The 17391-nt window shown below is 36.6% G+C and overlaps 1 protein-coding gene across 1 annotated transcript in view; it reads right to left on the reverse strand.

Moving 5' to 3' along the window:
• Positions 1 to 17391, reverse strand: part of LOC136863266 (uncharacterized) — a 326298-nt gene that overhangs the window by 55278 nt on the left and 253629 nt on the right. Inside the window, exon 7 of the mRNA XM_067139651.2 lies at positions 10430 to 11571. Coding sequence (XP_066995752.2) covers positions 10430 to 11571 — 1142 coding nt within the window. The remainder of the gene's footprint in view (positions 1 to 10429; positions 11572 to 17391) is intronic.

Genomic DNA, 17391 nt, shown 5'->3' on the forward strand with positions numbered 1-17391 from the left:
GTAGAGGTAGACCAAGACGATGATGGTTAGACTCTGTTTGTAACGATTTAAAGATAAGAGGTATCGAACTAAATGAGGCCACAACACTAGTTGCAAATCGAGGATTGTGGCGACGTTAGTAAATTCTCAGAGGCTTGCAGACTGAACGCTGAAAGGCATAACAGTCTATAATGATTATGTATGTATGTATGTATGTATGTATGTATGTATGTATGTATGTATGTACGTATCCGATATTCACCCATTTTAACCGATAACATTCAGATTTATGGACATTTGGCAAACGCACTGGATTAGAGAAGGACAGCGCTTAGCGCAAACGTGGGAGAAGGAAAGAGAGAGGAACAGTTTGAATGAAAAGGGAAATGGCGTTTTTACGTTTTTCCTGGCATTTTTTCTGATTTTTCTCTTCGTAAAAACCTTACTCACACTTCGATGAATATTTCAAGAAAAGAATTAGCCGAACTGGTCCAGCCATTCCCAAGTTTTGCGCTTAGCAACACCTTTAGTGATTCATTTTTATTTATATAGGTATGACAGTCTAGATCAGGGTCAGCTAATTTATTTATTTATTTATTTATTTATTTATTTATTTATTTATTTATTTATTTTTTATTTTATTTTTTTCAGTGGCGAAGTTAAGGCTCAAGGCCCTCTCTTCCACATAACCACATAGTAATCAAAATCATAAATAAAATACTGAGACATTTAAAATAGTTAACACCAAACAAAAAATTAATAGAAATTAGAACAAATTTAAATAAATTACTAAGTTAATAATAAAACTAATTAATAGTAAAAACTCTTAATAATGACTAATCCTTAGGCGCGCACATTCATACTTCAGCCATTCAGTTAGCTGTCCTCAGAAGCTAGTCTCGGCAGGTGACCTTAAATCTTTGTAAAGAGCTAGTTTCTCTGACCTGAGCTGGCAGGGTATTGCATAATCTGGCGCCGGTCACTACAAACAATCTATTAATTTTATTTGTGTGGTGCAGTGGAATAGAAAGTGAGGATCTGGAACGTGTATTTAAGTTGTGAAATGATGATAAAAAGGTGAATTTAGAAGAAATACACAGTGGCTGACTTTCAGCTAGTACTCGTAAACACCATCGTTAAAATGTGTAGCTGCCGACGTTTATCAGGCTTCAGCCATGAGAGAGCCTTATAGTATGGGGTAATATGAACATCATACCCGATATTATAAATAAATCGCAGGCAGGAATTCAGTGCTCGTTGAAGTTTAAGTGTTTCTTCTCTTGTCATATCAACTAGAACGTCACAATAATCAAGAATAGGGAAAACCAATGTCTATTAGTTTGGCCTTGAGCTCAAATGGAATTACATCCCTTTGCCGTTTAAGAGGGTGAAGCGCTCCAAAAATCTTTACAGATGATTTTCGTGTGATCAGACCAATGAAGTGTTTGATTTTAAATTACGCTGAGTTTTTAACTGTTTTTACTGTAGTTAATAATGTTACCATTCAGGAGGATAGGCGGGATTGCAATATTGTTTGAGCAGTTCAGTAATTTCCGTGTTCCAATTATGATTGCCTGAGATTTTGTGGAGTTTAGTATAAGAGAATTTCGTTGTGCATATATACTGAGTCGTCGGAGGTCATTGTTACTATCTTGTATTGTTTCATCTAAGTCTGAAGTCTTGCAGTGACGATAAATCTGAAGATCGTCAGCATAGAGATGATGTGTGCTATTTCCTGTCACAGATGGTATGTCATTGATATAAATACAGAAAAGTAAGGGCCCTAGAATACTGCCCTGTGGGGCACCACTAAGTTTCATTTTTTCATTTAGAGACCTAACTGCGTGTACGTGTGATGTCGGGTAACACGTCACACACTCTGCTCGGGCAGCAAAACGAAGTATTTAGTACGGTAACTGAGAAGTGATGGCTAGAGGGGCAAGGGGAAACAACGTCATTCGTAGGGGGAGGCCCAAGGGCTGCAGGTACAATGCGGTATGTGTAGTACATATTTCTCTCTATACATATTTTACAGTATTGTAACGTAACTTTGTTATGAAGTAGCATAAAAGTTATAAAGCAACTTTATTTCTACATATACAAACTAAACTTGTTTTCTTTCTTTCGGTGCATCTTCGGAACCGATATTGAACAAAAAATTGCTGTGTTTCACAATATCATGCACTGTAAAAAGAGTGCTAATAGTAACAAACAGTACAGTTTTACAACAAAAATTGTACAAAGAGTAATCTGTAAACTCAAAACATACGTTTCACCTCATGATATTGATACTCAGCTGCCACTCGTGCGTTTCCTTGATTTTTGTAGTCTTTTTTCTTTGACTAGTTCTTCAACATTTGGAGTTAATGTTTGTGAAATGCTAAGTTTAAGAGCACACTTCAAATTGTGATCTGACATCTGGCTTCTCTGTTTTGGTTTGGTTGTTTTTAAAATAGAAAAGAGTCTTTCACAGGCATACGTACAACAGAAAATCCTCAACATTCTTGCTGCAAACCTATGCAATCGGGGAAACCGTTTTTTGGAGAAAAATGTCTATAAAAGTCACACAAATCCTTCTTATTTACAAATTTATCTCTTAGTTCTCTATCACACTGTAAATCTATTAACTCGAATTGTAGGTCTGGATCAACATTATCTGCAACAACTGAATATGGCGTGGTTAAAAGTTGAAAATCAGTTTCCAGACACTCCAAATTGTTAAATCTAGAATCAAATTCCAAATAAATGTATGTGGGTTTTTTTTTTTTTTTTTTTATGATTTTGACATACCTATCAATATCCTCAGCCATAACACATTCAAATACTGTAAGCAGTTTTTGAAAATGCGGAATAGTTCTGTTCATGAACTGACGCTCCCACAGACACAATTTTAATTTGAACGATTTCAGTCTATCAATCATTTCTGTAATTATTAAACCCTTTCCCTGGAGAGAAACATTCAGAATGTTCAAATGACCTGTTAAATCTGCAAGAAATGAGAGGTCACAAATCCACCTGTGATCTTGTAGTTCGGGGACTGGCACGTTTTGTTGCTCCATAAATGTAGCTATATCTTGTCTTAGTTGAAAAAAACGCATCGAGTACTTTGCCTCAACTAAGCCAGTGAACAGCACAATGATAAGGCAAATCACCAAGTTCACTGTCACTTTGCGCTAGGAATTCCTTGAATTGCCGATGACGTAAGGCCCTTGATCTTATGAGGTTAGTAATTCTAACCACTGTGGTCATTACATTGTTCAGTTCAATGCTTTTCGCACATAGATTTTCTAAATGTATGATACAGTGAATTGGAACAAGTGTGTGAGCTATATTGAGAGTCTTCATTTTTTGTATTATGAGCCCAACTACTCCAGAATTGTGTCCTACGATAGAAGGTGCACCTTCTGTTGCTATAGAAACTAGTTTGTTCCATGGCAAGGACGCATTTTCAACAACACTTACAATGCAGTTGAAAATATCGATGCCTTTCGTGATATTCTTCATAGGCACTAAATCCAGTAGTTCCTCACAAATTGTAAGATTTTCGTCAACCCCTCGTATGAAAACGGCTAGTTGGGCTGTCAGAAATATCTGTTTTCTCTTCAATTGCTAAGGAGTATGCCCGGAAGCTTTTTGTCAGTTCTGATAATTGTAGGTGGACATCATCAGATAGGTCTTGAATTCTTCTCAACATTGTGTGTGAGGACAAGCTGGTAGATTCGAACTCTTCAATGATTTTTGGACAAAACTCCTCACCTGCTAGAATTAAACATTCCTTTACAAATTCACCATCACTGAACGATTTAAGTTTCTCTGCAATTAAATATGAAATTTTATAACTAAGTCGAACTGCTGACTCACTGATTGAATGCTTAACAGGGTTATTTAATTTACCTTTTAGTTCTGTAATTACACGTACCCTTTCCTCGCCTTGATACCGATCATAATCTGCAGCGTGACACAAACTGTAGTGGCATTGTAAATTATATCTTTTTACATACTGTAGCTCTTTTCTACAAACTAAACATTTAGCTGTAGCATTCCTATCATTTTCAACAAATAAATATAGATCTTCCCATAAAGATAAAAAGATCGGAGGGGTAGGTAGCTTGTTGCACCGTGATGTGCCTGGTTCATCCATACTTATGTACTGTACTATACCACTACCACCCCTACTACGTATGGCACTGCACGTGTTTACTACAAAGCGAGGCAGCCTCTTCGTCTCACTCTACGACAGCACCTCCCCACCTTCTGCGCTCATACGTCACATGGGCTCCCCGACGTCACACGTGCCCTCTTACACCACACGCCAGCCAGTTGGCTGACCCTGGTCTAGATAGAGGCAAAATTTATAAAATTATGAGAGGGTTTGGAATCCCAAGAAAAATTGGTTAGGTTGACAGAAATGACCTTGAAAACAATAGTATGCAAGGTGAGAGTGGAATAGGACCTGTCAGAGGCGTTTTTAGTGGAAAAAGAGCTGAGAGAGGGGAATGTTTTCTCCACCCTCCTATTCAATTTAGCACTGGAAAAATTAATTCACCAACTACCCATCAACCCAGGGAGAACCATCCTGAACAGATTAGTACAAGTGATAGCATATGCTGATGATGTGGTAATTATTGCACAAAACGAAAGAGCTCTTGAAGAGAACTATGGTTTGTTAGAAGAGAAAGCACAGGACTTAGGGCTAGAAGTGAATATAAATAAAGCAAAGTATATGAAGATGGGAGATACAGAGGGAACAAGAGGAAGAACCACAATGAAATACATGGGAAGGAATATCAAAGAGTTACAACTTCCAAATATCTAGGCTCAATAATAACTGCAGAAAATAAAACCTCTGATGAGGAGATTCTTGTTATTTTTACCTTGGTAGGATGTGGGAGTTGCATCCTCATTTTTGTACACTACTGTGCTGTATTGTGGGTCACCGTTGGACTTCACAGAAGGAGGAACTTCTCTCCTACTATGGGTCAGAGTGCCTACAATACTTGTGTTCTTTTTCTTCAATGATTTGGCAAGTTTCAATGAAGTGAAAAAGTTATCACTAGAGATATTTCTTCCATGATTGATGAAAGGCTCAGCAAGACACAATACTACATGTTCACTTAGAGACCGATCGGTGGGTCGCGTTTCAGCTTTCGCAAGATAGGGAAAACCGTTTATAACATACTTGGCTTCCACACAGACAGCCAAACTTGTCTGGTTCATTGGTCATATACTGCATAAATGGGAAAGAGCTGTTCATCCACAGTAATGTTCTCATCTGGTCAGTAGCAAATAGCACAATTAGATCAAAATTTGTCGCACACAATGGATACAAGCACAAATCTGTTAGTTTACAGGCGATCCCTGCAGGTAAATTTTTCATTGAATCGTAGATACCTCATGATTTACTTACACTGTGCACAGAATTACATAAATACAAAATGACTAATGTCAAATAGGCTTACCTTTTTCATCAACAGTTTTGCTGTTGTGCGTGCATCACCATTTGGAGGGTGAAACGCGACCCTTGAGACCGCTCGACTGTTATGGGGAAATATTACGTAAATGGTTCAGAATTTCGGCATCCGCCAGCAGACTACACGAGAACCTATTTCTTCGGAGTAATTACAAGTAATTGGGAAATCTAGTTTAAATGTTTGTAAAAACTGAGCACGACAATTGACTGCTCGTTATAATTGCACACCATTCATTACTGAACAAATACTGACTAATTTTCTTGCCAGTGTACTTGAATCATTGTTTGAAAAGAGCCAACAGCTGCCTCATTGTAGCACACCAATACACTATATTTGATACTACAGTAATAAAATATACTGTTACAGCTTGTTAGAATGATATTCCGATCTAAATGAATGCCACAAAATTGATATATACTGTAGCTATTGCAGTAGCGGTCAAAATGACCGTCCAGTAAAAGAAGGTATATGACCTCATTTCACCAACTAGAAATGAGTTACGGTATTTGAAGCTATATGCCGAAAAGTACACTTAAAATCATTAAAAGCCACCAAAGGATTTGTTTGTCCTAACCGCATAATGAGAGTGATAGAGAAAACAGAACTGAAAACTGTCATTTTGACTGCTGCAGTAAACCCAGTGTTAAACTGTTCTCTTACTCTCAAATGGCAGATGACTTCAAAGATATTACCTGGAGTTTAACCACAAGCAAAGCAGGATTCTGCATGGAAAATTGCTTTTACAGTACTACACGCTTCAAAATAATAGAAGACGAAACGTTTATACAAAGGTTATACAAATAAGGGTATGTGTGTGCCAAAGGTACTATTGTTCGAACACCGAAAGAAGTCCGTTCAACAGGCTGAGAGGGGGAGCCAGGAGGTTACACTGTATGCAAGTGCTGCTCACTATTCCAGACCTAAATATGTCAGCCATCAGTCAGTCAGTCAGTCAGTCAGTCAGTCAGTCAGTCAGTCAGTCAGTCAGTCAGTCAGTCAGTCAGTCAGTCAGTCGGTCGCTGCTACTTTCCACATGGTCCTTGTTGTTTATCCAGCTTTAAGTGTGTACTGTTCAACAGTGTGGCATTATAAAGGACAGTAATTAAAACAGTTTAGAATCTTGGTCTCACCACACACTGTGCATCAAGAAAAGTTATTGCTGATGTGGCCAATTGCTGTGCTGATGACCGAGCGGCTATGTATTGTAAATTGCCTGAGAAAACCGTCCAACATATCAGAAAAGAAATTAAGGATCCTCCATCTGGCAAAATACTGACACCAGGGGAAACATAAATGTACAGATTATCAAAATGCATTTATTGATGAATTTGATCACCATGTTATTAGGGATAGAATTCAAGATATTTATATCAGACAGAATGTAATATAGTCATGTAAAAAAACTGCAACCCGTTTTGAAAGAGAAAATTATATTTCCCTGGAAAAGTATAACATTGTGCAAGATATTAAAGGATATGCACTCTATGTGGAGAAAGTGCAGATCAAAAAGAAAAATGTTTAGTTGAATGGAAAGATTAACAGATTATTATTATTATTATTATTATTATTATTATTATTATTATTATTATTATTATTATTATTATTATTATCATTATTATTATCATTATTATTATCATTATTATTATTATTATAATAAGAAGAGGAGGAAAGAAGAAGGATATCACTTGATTTTTAAGTCATGTAAACAATATGCAGTTATTTCTCATTGGGCATGCTGGTGTCATCACTTTCCTTTCCTTCATATTATCCATCAATCAAACTTCCCGATATTAATTATAATTTCTGTACTATGAAATTTGTACAGTAGAAATGTTTTTGTAATTTTCTAATCAATACAAAGCAACATTAATACCAACTTGCTAAAAATGGTAAGCAATAATTAGGTTTAATACAATTTTAATTCTTGTAAGCATTCTTCATGAACTGCTTATTCATGATTACATTGAAGTAGCCTACAATTCATGCCGATTCATTATAACAGCACATTGTAATAGTTCATATACAGTAGAGTCGGGTTGAAAGCTGGTCCCGTGTTGTAGTGGTAGTGTACCTGCCTCTTGCCCGGTGGCCCAAGGTTCGATTCCCGGCCAGGCCACTGATATTTACCAGGATTTAAGGGCTGATTCGATGTCCACTCAGCCTACGCAATTAGAATCGAGGAGCTATCTGACTGAAAGATAGCAACCCCAGTCTAGAAAGCCAGTGATAATGGCAGAGAGGATTTGTCATGCTGACCACACATCACCTCATAATCTGCAGGCCTTCAGGCTGAGCAGCAGTCGCTTGGTAGAAAATGCCCTTCACAGGCTGTTGCACAATGGAAGTGGGGGTACTTCCATTCGTCATAAACATGTCACTGAGCAGTCTGTCAGTCTGCCTCTGAAGGCTACCTTCCATATATCCCTTTCGCAGAGTACAGAGAAAGAATGCACTGAGTGAGTGAAGGAGGTAGGGGCCAACTGATGTGTTTGGAATGTGCAGGACATGGTACATGGGAAGACATCTGCAGTTCAAACCCAGTGGACTTTTCCTCGTGTGCGAACAGTACATGTGTAATATGGAGCTACTTAATACAGTAGTAAAAGTGTGGAAGAGTTCATCTGGACATATGTAACACACAAAATGTTAATCATCATCTTCACTGAACCATGTCACTGCTAATCAGAAAAATGTATTCTGCAAGAGCAGGAGTATTAACAGCCCTGGAAAGACTCACAGTACAGTATTTAACATTACTGATATAAGTTTTAATATAACCGACTGCGATGCAACAGAATAATAATGTTAGCCCAATATACATTTCTACAGTTGCTAAAGGTTACCACCAGTGATGAGGAACATACAAAATAAAAGTAATTTGGCTGAATTACAGTTACCTGAGGAATATTACAATTAATAACAGTCACTAATTATTTTTTCAGGAAGTAATCAGTAAAATTACAATTACTTCACAGAGTGAGAGACTTTAGGAAATTTCCAACCTTTTTCACATGGAGTTGGAATGATACTAAAGTATGCAATGAAAAAGACATTACTTTATTATTTTATGTAATAGAGTCAGTAAGTGGCTATCATCACTAAAAGTGACTAAATGAAACTTCAAAATGATTTCTCCCAAGCAAAGCTTGCATGTCACCTTAGTGTTTTCATTATTTTCAGGGCCAACTACTTCAAAATACTAATTCAAGTATGGGAATGGAAATTCCTTAACCCTTCCTCACCACATGTTTATTCCGGTTCCATTCTCGCCTACACAGTACAGTTATCTACTGTAAATGTCAACAAGCTGCCAGTAAATGAATGAGTGGGCATTGTATCCTTGGTTTTATACCCTGGCCCTTTTGAATGCTAGGGCTCCAGATTTGCCCAATACTTTATGTGATGTGTATTGATTAGTAAAATGTAGCAAACCATCCAATTCATAGATCGATCAATAAATCAAGCTGAGAAATTGTGCCACCTGATCTTTTGATTTTGTCTTTGGCAAATTTAAATCACAAATAGTACACATTTCGTTTAGATTGACTAAACATCAGCTACAATTTTTGGTTTAGGTAGAAATCCATAAAAGTACACACATACAAAAAGATCAAATACTATTTCTACTCATCAATTATAACATGTTTTTAGAAATGTTTACTAGCCATAAGTTTTAACCAAAATAGACATAGCTAAGTTCTCAATCCCCACCTTCTCTAACCCCTCACCCTTTCACACTTTTTCCAAAGGTTTAACTCAGGGCTTCTCAAATGCCCAAAATCTCACGCATGCAAACTGAGGCCCAGAGGTCCCGTGCACAGTGCATCGGTCCCGCTCCGCTCAGACCAGTGCATCATCTCGGGGCGACTCTGCTAAGCTCAGCTTGGACTTGGAGCGCTACGGAGCAAGTGAGGAAGAGGGAGACAGGCGTGGAGAAAGAGAGACAGTGCTATCGTTCAAAATCAAGAAGTGGGAGTCTGCACTCTGGTCAACCAAGCAAAGTAGTCTTTTGCACCGTGCACTATGCAATGCACTGGTGCATGCACCCTGAAAGGCCCTGGTTTAACCCTTTCAGACCTGAAAGAAAACTGGAGGCGTGAATTTTTGTTTGTATGTCAAAAACTGACTAAAATGCTCCTCAATACACATACTGATAGTTTATTTTACAAAATAAAAACTAACATCCGAAAAAAAAAGGACCCACACAATTGTGCGTATCAAAATTCAAAACCTCGTATCACATACGATGATGTATCTTCAAAATTTACGTTCAGTAACCAATGTACACACTTCATTGAATATATTCCGGTATTCAGTAAAGCTTCTAGATTAATATAAACGCAATAAATAAATACTTACTTTTGGCACTACTGCTTCTCGCCATCTCGCCGATCAACTGTGCTTTTTAAACTCTTCTTCCTTCGCCCTGGCGGTCAAGCGCATACTAAAAACAATTGGAATAGACGCCACGTGTCCCGTACAATCACTGCAGTCCGGTCTAGCGCCAAAAAAACATCAAATACGGTCAGGAATAAACAAAATATGAACCCGCACAATTGTGCGTACTCGGTCTGAAAGGGTTATCTTAAAAAATTTAATGTTAGATATTGTTTTAAGATTCATATTGAATAGTATGTCTCTGCACTTTTATGAATTCCTACCAAAACCAAAAAGTGTAGCTGATGATGTTTAGCCAATCTAAATTAAACATGTTCTGAATTAAATTTTCCAATGGAAAATAAAAAGTATTGATTAGGTGGAACAATTTCCCTGCTTGATTTATTTACTAAAATGTAATGATTACAATTTTATTTCAAGAAGTAAATTGAGAATGAAATTTATATTTTGTGAAAAGTAATAATTACAAGTAAAAGTTACTAGAAATGTAATCATTACAAATAATTCAATTACTTTTACTCAATTACTTCCCATCTCTAACACAATATTGCTGTTAATATTATCAGTGATACTGCTCTTACCTGATCAGAGAAAGAAAGATCATGGAAGTGTGATGTCTTTGATTCAGGAAAGTCAATCAAACTCTTTGTAGCTCCTGGAGAAAGAAGAGGTGCAGAAGTTATCTCAGCAAGCTGAGCTAGTAATAGATTCAGTTCATCGGAGTATCTGTTTGTCACTTCCTTTGTTCCTTCACGGAGCACAATGCCTGGATTTGACTCTGTTTCCATTTTTTTTATGGAAGGTATTTCATCACTGGTAATTTTGTTATCACATTCACATTCTGAATGAACATTGCCATCTTTCATACCTCCGAAATAGTTCTGATCTTTAGACAAAACTATAATATTTTCATGATCAAGTTCACTATTTGTTCTTTTGGACACACTAGGATTAATACTGATAATGCTATCATCAAGCTCACTCTCAGCTTGAGTGCATAATGATGTCATTAAACTATCTTTCTGAAAATGTTCATCTTGTGATGTTTCTACCTGTAAAGTCAGTAAAGTAATATTATTAGAATTTAAATTACAACACGGTATATAGTTCATATTCTCTACAACGCACACTTCACTAGACTTCTGCTCTGTTTGCTTTACATTTTTCACACCCTGCTCACAAAATTCCTTTGAACCCACTTCATTTTTCTCCTGTGTAGAATTATTTGTTATTTCGCCAAGTTTCTTATCAATTTTACTATAAATTTCGGCACTATCAACACGTACTGAATCCTCCTCATTATTCCTAAAGCTACTTTCGGTTTTAAACACGTTTCCATCAGAATGGTCATGGTGTACAACATGTTCACTATCGTTTGTATTTAAAAGTTTAGGTCCTTGATTTCTTGTATTTACAGGAAATGCCACTTGACGCAATTCTCGATGCCACTCAACTGATCCTTCTGCAGCTTTCCATTTATTTTGAAGGTAAGAATAACCTTGTGGAGTGCCCAACAATTCGTCCTGCATTTCTTGGCTCCACACTGAATTATCTTCATTGCATTTGTTCTCTGAAGAGCTGATAGAATGGAAGTTGAAGTTCCCGTACACTGGAGAGTTATTGGTTGGGATGTCATGCCACGGCGACGATGGCCTCCTTGTTCTCCGAGGGGGCAGTTGTGGTCGTTCCTCAATATCTGATGGCAATACATCATTCCTACTGTCTGGAAAGAAGAAATGCAATTTCATTATGAAAGAAAGACATTGAATTTTCGTTTATCAGTATCAGCAGAACAAAAATTCAAAAACTATATGTAGAACTAAACTTATTTTTGTTGGACAGTAAAACACACTAAAGGATTCAAATTATGACCATTGAAGAAAAGAGTAACAATAATTGAAAGGCTTGTTTTTAGGATAAATTTTACTTTAGTTTGTTTACTGAGAAGCAAAATACTAGCTGGTGACAGTATCATTCCTGGCAAAAATTTCAGATTTTAACACTTCTGTTTAAACTACTAGAATGCTTCTATTTCTTAAGTATGAAAAATATTATGAAGATTAAACCAATACAACTTTCCCATTTCTAGATTCATGGACATAAAATCCATTCATGCCAAGTTAGGTATTTCTAAATAAAACAAACAACTGTAACAATTTGAAGTTCAATTACAATTCCATCAAAACAAAAACCAACTTAATTGAAATGACATTAACAGCAATGAAATAATATTTCAGGTATGAAGTTTTTATATTATACACTAAAGTATTAGTTATCTGCTAGGATAGCTAAAAATGCTTGTTTCAATCTTGGTTTAAAAATTTCATGCAATTCTGCATAGTAACACATCTTTTACATTGAATTCCTACAAGCTATGCAGTGAACTATGTCACTGAAGCCTCATATTCTAATCTCTTTCAAAATGAACATTCTTTTAAATTATTCATAATTTTTCTGCATTTAATTTTATAGACCCTGTCAGAAAGTAACAATATTTTTCGGCATTTAATTTTATAGACCCTGTCAGAAAGTCTGCCTGTTGCCATTTCCTGATAGATGCAGTATTTTTGTATCCGTCTCTTGGCACAGGCCAGAGCAAAGTGTGGCTTCCACTGAAGTCCCAGTCTCATCCATGGCTGTGACAATATCGAAGCTGCTGGGGTATGGGTGGTGCTGAGTAATGACATTTGGGGCACAACTAGTGTCCGAGTGTTATGAAAGGTGTTGCTCATAGGATCAGTCGTTCTGCAGTGGCACCTTCTGGTCCAGTGAGAAAAGCAAGGGCAAACTACCTCACTCCTCATCTTGCCTAGTACGCCTCATTTGGGCTCTGCCATTGGTTTTTGCAGTTTCCCTATAACTGCATAGCCTTTGGTGGTGCTATTTGAGGATCAAACCAGCCTCTGGGCTGATGACCTAACAGACATCATCTGTCAGAAAGTAACAATATTTTTGCAGAATCGGGCAAAAACACAAAGCTCATTTTTACTGAATCTAATAAGAAGGATAAGAACTGTATGGCTAATTGCTTTCAATACAACATGTGCTTACACTGCAAGTAAGTATTAATAAATAATACTGCGCGCAAGTTTTGCGAGGCAGTCAGTGATGTAGTCAGGGTCAACACCAAGGATAGAATTATGTTAATGGGCAATTTCAGTGCAATGATTTGGAATAGAACTGAAGAATATAAGAAGGTAAAAGGTAACTGTGGGAAAATATGGAAGTCATAAAGAATGGGAATGAAATTGTGATGCGCCATTCAAAACAAGAGGCATGGAATGCTCTGTGCAGGTGTTGTGCTGATCCATGACAATGCTTGCCCACATACGGCTTGGCGCTCAGCAAATGTTCTGCAGGAGTTCAGCTGAGAGGTATTTGATCATCCACCGTACAGTCCTGATCTTGCTCCCAGTGATTTTCATCTTTTCCTGCACCCAAAGAAATTCCTGTCCTCCTGTCAGCATTTTCACATGGATGAAGAGCTAAAGATGAATGTCACACGCTGGTCCCATTCCCAGGCGGTGGACATCTACGACACCGGCATACAAAAGCTGATCCTACGATATAAGAAGTTTATTAATTCTGGTGGTGATTATGTTAAAAATTAGCTCCAAGATAGCTGTATCAAGCGCCAATAAATATTTTCATATAACTATGTTGTCTTTTTAAAAATTTCTTTAAAAGGGAAACTTAATTTATGGATGGCCTTCGTATTAGGAATTTCAGGGTATTCGGCGATATGCATTTTGATGATGCAGACCTCTACCTGATCTTTAGTGAACTAAGTATCACTGTCCTAAGATATAGTGAAGTCAGTTTGCAAATGAATAACTGTAGAAAATCTCTAGGTTAACAAACTTTGACAGATGAACATGGACATGATTTGCAAAAAGTTCCAAGGAATAGACAGCAAGTAGTTACAGAATATAAAAACAGAATGGGTGGCATACAGTGATGCTGAAGTAGAAACAGCAAGGGAATGTCTAGGAGAAACTGCATGTAAAGATAGAAAGAAAGCAACCATTGTGGTGGAATGATGAAGCAGGGCAGCTTGTAATCCTGAAAAGAAGGCATTTCAAAAATGGCTCCAAGGAAGAACCGACTTTTGCTTGTCTTATAAGTGTTTACCACTAGCGAGCAAGCATGCTGATGTCTGCCGACATGTAGCACAGGTGTGAGAGCAGTGAGCCAGTACTTGTACTACATTCAAAGCACTATTAGCAATTATTAGCAGGCTGAGAATGCAGAATGCATGCTGTTATACTGCTGATTTAAATATTCTAATCTATTTAAATGTGCAACTTCATGCAGACTTACACTACACTATAGCGACAGGGCATACAAGTTTCTAATAAGACCCGCAAATAGAGTATGGTTCCAGTTATGGGACCTTCACCAGGATTACTTGATTCAAGAACTGGAAAGAATCCAAAGAAAAGCAGCTTGATTTGTTCTGAGTGATTTCAGACAAAAGAGTAGCATTACAAAAATGTTGCAAAGTTTGGACTGGGAAGACTTAGGAGAAAGGAGACGAGCTGCTCGACTAAGTGGTATGTTGATATAGATGTTGATTCACATAGGGAATCAACAATTTTGTTCCGAATGAGTGAATTTATAATACCAATATAAATGGTCCATTATTGGACATTATAAATTTTCCAGGTAACTCATTCCTGGTTGCCAGCGTTTTGCCCCCGTGTGCTAGGCTGGGCTCATCAGTTAGTACCTAGCACACCCACCATGGTGCATGGCTAGTGCATACTGTGGAGACCACTGCGTAGGCTAATTGTAGCCACCGGCAGTGCCAATGCACTATGAGAGACTTGTTTCTCAAAGTCTCCACGGTATGCACTAGCCATGCGTCTTGGTGGGTGTACCAAGTACCAACTGATAAGCCCAGCGAAACGCTGGCAACCAGGAATGAGTTAGCTGGAAAATTTATAATGTCCAATAACGGACCATTTATATTGGTATTAAGTGGTATGTTACAAGTAAATATTCCGATATTTGAGTTGTACTGAAATTCAATACAAATGTAAAAATACAAGTTTTTATTTGTAAGTTTACCTATTCAATACATAAAAATACATTTATAATTAGGACTTCATCCTTGTTATAAATTCTATATTTGGTACAGTTTCACCCATCTACCAGGCTTCATCAGCCATAATACTATCTCAAGGTCAGTTCAGGATCTTGACTTTAGTTTTTATAAGTTATATGTACTTAAATATGGTCTAAAAAGTAATTTACAAAAAATTATATTGTAATTGAAGATCAGTTATTACACAGTATATAAAATAACAGCTTGGCTGTCAACAAGAAAATTGACAGTTCTGCACACTTTCAATTAGATTAATTAAATAAAATTCTTGAATTCTTTTACACACTGAATGTCTACATCTCAATAATGTCATTCAGACTTGAAATGGTAAATTAAGGGAATTAGGTTATAAAATACTTTAAAGTTTATGGCAAAAAACCTGGCTAAAAGCTTCATGTGTTTCTTGAACTTTTAAAATTCTTAAAAGTCTTATGGGCCTTCATCTTCACATTACGTACTACTTATTTAATTATTTGAAGCCATGAATCACAAGAATTTGTAGTTTGTTTCCAATAAATTAATTATTGACGTAATCAACTATGTCGTACTGATGATGTTTACTATTTAAGACTTGAAAGTAAACAGTTGACATTGTAGAGTTTCAGGCTGGTAGTTTTTACAAGAGCGTCAGTCGAAAGGGACAATCAATTTGTAACCTTAGATGCTGAATTAATTGCTGCTATTTATGCCAATACGTGTTAAGTCTGTAACAAGAGAAAACTACGTGAAGATTATCGTGTGTTGGATCTTGTTTTTAAATGGTCCTGTTAATGGTTCGTCACTTACCCCTTTAACTACTGCCAGGTTATCTGGTGGCATTTACTGCAGCATAACTGCTTGCTGCCGCGCTTCTACTTCTTGTATTGTAGGAGAGAGGAAGTAGTAGTGGGGGGTGAGCTGGGGAGGAAAAGTTGGAAGGATCTTTGATAACTGGCGTAGCATATAGAGGGGACTATTTAGAGGTAGCAGAGGGAGAAGTTGTGCCTGTTTGTGTAGTGGGAGTATTAATAGAAATTTTTTTTTTAATTAAAAAATATTTTAAAAATTATTTTTTTCTAAATTTGAGCATTTGTAATAGTTTCGGTATTTGTTCACATAAAGGACTTTATCTCAATCGCATCATTTAAGTTTTTATCTTTATTAAAGATATTTCATTAATGACAGAATTTGAAAATATCTATATCCATTTAGATCAACACTTTAATAAAGAACTTCATGTAGTTTTTTCTTGTTACAGACTTAACTCATATTGGCATAAAAAGCAGCAATTAAGTCAACATCTAAGGTTAAAAATTGATTGTCCCTTTTGACCCACGCTCTTGTAAAAATTACCAGCCTCAAACTCTACAATGTCAACTGTTTACTTTCAAGTCCTTAAATAGTAAACATCATCAGTAAGACAGTTGATTACATCAATAATTAATTTATTGGAAACAAACTACAAATTCTTGTGATTCATGGCTTCAAATAATTAAATAAGTAGTACATAATGTGAAGATGAAGGCCCATAAGACTTAAGAATTTTACAAGTCCAAGAAACGCATTAAACTTTGCCTCCACCCACCATTTCAAGTCTGAACTACATTATTGAGATTTAGACATTCAGTGTTTAAAAGAATTCAGGAATTTTATTATAATTAATCTAATTGAAAGTGTACAGTACTGTCAATTTTCTTTTTCACAGCCAAGCTCTTATTTTATATACTGTGTAATAACTGATCTTCAATTACAATATAAATTTTTGTAAATTAGTTTTAAGACTGTATTTAAGTACATATAACGTATAAAGATTAAAGTAAAGATCCTGAACTAACCTTGAGATAGTATTATGGCTGATGAAGCCTGGTAGATGGGAAAAACATGTACCAAATATAGAATTTATAACAAGGATGAAGTCCTAATTATAAATGTATTTTATGTACCGGTACTGAATAGGTGAACTTATAAAAGTAAAAATACAAGTGTTTATTTGTAAGTGGTATGTTCTGAGCTGCCAATGGAGAGATGGCATGGAATGACATTAGTCGACGAATAAGTTTGAGTGGTGTCCTTAAAAGTAAAAAAAAGTCACAGTATGAAGATAAAGTTGGAATTCAAGAGGACAAATTGTGGCAAATATTCATTTATAGGAAGGGGAGTTAGGGATTGGAATAACTTACGAAAGGAGATGTTCAATAAATTTCAAATTTCTTTGCAATCAGTTAAGAAAAGGCTAGGGAAACAACAGATTGGGAATCTGCCACCTGGGTTACTGCCCTAAATGCAGATCAGGATTGACTGATCGATTGGTTGACTGACTAAGACGTAGCATTTGAAGAAGAACGTCCAGCATCAAAATCTTCACCCCCCATATCGGTTGACTAACAGGCCATTCCTATCGAACTATTATGAAAGTCACTGGCTGCCCCACCTAGAATGAAAAGTTTCCTCATCACT

Source organism: Anabrus simplex, chromosome 2 (genome assembly GCF_040414725.1).
Source record: "Anabrus simplex isolate iqAnaSimp1 chromosome 2, ASM4041472v1, whole genome shotgun sequence".
Classification (NCBI taxonomy): domain Eukaryota; kingdom Metazoa; phylum Arthropoda; class Insecta; order Orthoptera; family Tettigoniidae; genus Anabrus; species Anabrus simplex.